The sequence below is a fragment of the Dipteris shenzhenensis genome, chromosome 3, assembly GCF_047967505.1.
Source record: "Dipteris shenzhenensis isolate YYH24624 ecotype China chromosome 3, Dip_SZ_1.0, whole genome shotgun sequence".
Classification (NCBI taxonomy): Eukaryota; Viridiplantae; Streptophyta; class Polypodiopsida; order Gleicheniales; family Dipteridaceae; genus Dipteris; species Dipteris shenzhenensis.
In genome coordinates, this window is record NC_141598.1 from 56,070,604 (window position 1) to 56,073,743 (window position 3,140).

The 3,140-nt window shown below is 41.3% G+C and overlaps 1 protein-coding gene across 1 annotated transcript; it reads left to right on the forward strand.

Annotated features, from left to right (window-relative positions):
- The first annotated feature begins 752 nt into the window (after nucleotides 1–752).
- LOC147904035 (uncharacterized) lies at nucleotides 753–1,786 on the forward strand. The gene is made up of 3 exons (XM_087400661.1): nucleotides 753–869; nucleotides 1,251–1,283; nucleotides 1,401–1,786. Exons 1-3 carry the CDS (start codon nucleotides 802–804, stop codon nucleotides 1,588–1,590), a joined length of 291 nt encoding a protein of 96 aa, XP_087256787.1. The 5' UTR covers nucleotides 753–801; the 3' UTR covers nucleotides 1,591–1,786.
- The last annotated feature ends 1,354 nt before the right edge of the window (nucleotides 1,787–3,140 follow it).

Consider the following 3,140-nt stretch of genomic DNA (forward strand, 5'->3'; position numbering starts at 1 on the left):
TGGAGATGAAAGAGCGATGGAAACGGTTTAACATTCGAAGGAGTTTCTTGGCATTAAAAAAACTCGTTCGAATGATCATAATCATTCATAAGGCCTGCCTTAGATGTGGAGCATGGAAAAGACAATGGAGAGTTGAGAGAGAGAAAGAGAGAGAGAGGGGGAGGGGCTGTGAGAGAGAGAGAGTAAAGGAGGATTTTTAGGGGAAAGAGAGAGAGACTCGGGATTATGTGAAAGTTAAACTCTAGTTGCATGTGGAATACGTCCAAATATGGGAGAAGGAATTTTTGGAAAATAAAAATCTTAATTTCAATTCTTGAAGATGAGTTTCATTACTAAGGCTACCTTTCAGGCAAGGCAGGCCAACTAGAATTTATATTTTAAATTATGACATGTGGCTCAACAAGAGGCCAAATTTTCAATTCATCCCACAATGCTAGCCAAATTTTCAATTCATCCCACAATGCTACCGGCCAAACTTAAATTCCAATTTGACCATTATCTAATAGCTTTATGATTCCCTTCCTTAACCTGAGTCTCTAATGAGCGAGTGCTAATAAATCAAAACCCCGTTACAATGACCAATATGGTGGACTAGGTGGCAAAGTTGCAATGGCAATCGGAGAAGGCAACCCCCGGGGGCAGCACATGGGTCATAGCGTGGTGTTGGTGGTGGAAAGGAGATTTGCATGATGACGGGTGCCGTAGAATCACGAACCTCCCAAATTTAGCATCAAGGTCGGTGCTCTCGCGTATTCCTACTGTGGCCATTAAAAACTTGGATCTTTCCATTTCGATTGCGCTATGGCTTCCTGTGCTTGCAACGCTTCTTGCCCATGTGGTTACCCTTGCCCCTGCGGCACCAGCTGCAGGTAACGCCCGTTTTGAGTACTTGCGTTGGTTGTTATGGCTATGGGGAATTTCGTGCGAACCCAGTAGGTATCATTCAATTTCTGTAAAAGGATAGGCTGAAGTATAGGAGCGTCGTATATTTACTAGGCTTTGCAGGTGAATCATAGTACCTCTGGTTTTTAAAAGTTTGCCGCATCTGCTTACTAATTTCGATAGAAGGGTTGCGTGTCCAGCTTTTGTTGTTATATATCTAATGGGACGTCAAAATCACGCCAAAAAGAAATAGCATAGTAACAGCTTCCCACAACTCGTCAACCCGTCCTCAAGAGTCACGTATCCTCTCGGCTTGTTGAGGAATGTTTTTGGTAGAGTAGACCTGAACTCTTCTATCCCATCGGCAGGTGCAATGTGAAAGCAACTGCAGGCGACCCTGGGTAGGTGTTAATTTTTTCAAATCAAGGCGTTTTCCTATCGCTTAACTATGCAGGAACTCTCTAATTCGTATTTGCGTTTGCTTTTTGGTATGTGGATGGGGCATGGTGCGCACACAGCCAAGTGGGATTGGCAGGAGCTCCGTCGTCTGTAAGGGCATATTGTAAATGTGGAGAGAACTGCACATGTGATCCCTGCACTTGCAGCAAGCTAAGCGACCCAGCAACAGGCTTATCATACTGCAAATGTGGAGAGAATTGCGCCTGCTCGCCTTGTGATTGTCCGCGAGCAGTTGTTGCTCAAGGCTAAGAACTTGTTGGCAGCTATGCCTCTTTCAGGTTCTCCTTTTGTCCATAGCTTAAGTTGAAAATGCATGTCCCAAAGATAGGTAGATGGATGTCCCAAAGATAGGACGTAGATGGTTGCAAGGGGTGGTCTGAGTGTGTGGCAGCGGGGTTAGAGAATGGGTTCATTCTTGTTTATATAGTTCTCAATGTGATATAAGGGGGCAACTATGTGGATTGTTAGGAGTCCTTTTGTATAGTGTGCATTGTTATAATGGACAACTTGGCATAATTTCGTGTGGCTTTGTTGTATTTATCTTATATTATCAAGAACGTCATTAATTATATTATTACATCATTGCATTTCTCATGTGATCATTCACTCATGCAAGTTAGTTTCTATATACATTGCTAAAGTGGGTAAGAGAAGAGGTTAAGAATCGTCAGATTATTTGGAGTTTTGCTCTATGCTTTTTGTGATGAATGACATGGTTTTGGAATGGAAGGTTATCGTGTTGCTAGTTAGTATATGATAAGTGGATAATAGTACAATGTTTTTTAAGAGCCATGGTTTTGGAATGGAAGGTTATCGTGTTGCTAGTTAGTATATGTTAGGTGGATAATAGTACAATGTGTTTTAAGAGCCAAAGTCTAGTTTTTGCTCGTTGCGTTCGTCAATCGGTTTTCTTAATGATAAGGGATATCAAGGCTAAAGTTCTTTAAGTGTTTTTGTAACTTTTGTAAGATACCTGTTTTTATTGAATAATCCACAAGCATTTGCTCTGTCTTATGTGAAAGTGAAGGTTATTTTGTTTTGGTTAACTATGATACAAGCTAGACTTTCCAACTATTTTCGTGGTATTTGTTGTCATTAAGCCCATGTTCAAATCCTTGTGCTAGTTTTAATATGGTATTATCTGTTTTAGAACTATCATTTTGCAGATTTGTCATGATAAAATAATGGATCATTTTGGCATTTGCAACATCTTTAAAAAATAATTGTGTGTGATCTAATGTCTTGATGCACATTGAAAAATCATAAAGGATTTAAATGGAGGAGATGCTACAGGCTAATCACAAAAAGAGAATGTGGGGTAGGGGAAATTTTTCGAAAAAAGAAAACCCGATCGAGGTGGTGGAGGGTAGTCTGCCAATGCACTGAAGGAGTCTATCGAAACGAATCAAGGATGCCTCAAGGGGCTCAGGGTCAGGTAGGGAGAGCAAGTTTCTAATTATTTAAGATGACTATGAAGCACTCACACATTAGGTCGGGGATAAGAAAAGTGCCTTGTAGTCTAAAGCTCGAGTTAGTATTTTGTCACGGAACATGGGGGGGTGTTGTAGCAAAGTCAAGGAGAGGGGGGGTTTGTACGTGATTCGTAAATTTAAGCCTAGCATTGTGTTGGTGCAAGAGGTTAAGTGTGGATGTGAGGATGGCCTATGGTTGGCATTTGATCAGTTAGGGTATGATGTATTTACAAATCGCCCCAATAAGGGAAGGGGAGGTGTAGCAGTGTTAGCTTGTAAGTTGTTATAGCCTTGAGAGGTTTCATGAGTTAGAGAGGTTGGTGCGAG

What these genes read in the sequence shown, in the direction of transcription:
- LOC147904035 (XM_087400661.1), top strand. Translation starts at nt 802, where the DNA reads ATGGCTTCCTGTGCTTGCAACGCTTCTTGCCCATGTGGTTACCCTTGC. An exon ending in CCCTGCGGCACCAGCTGCAG is followed by an intron (nt 870 to 1,250) that starts GTAACGCCCGTT and finishes TCCCATCGGCAG; the next exon opens with GTGCAATGTGAAAGCAACTG. An exon ending in GCAACTGCAGGCGACCCTGG is followed by an intron (nt 1,284 to 1,400) that starts GTAGGTGTTAAT and finishes GTGCGCACACAG; the next exon opens with CCAAGTGGGATTGGCAGGAG.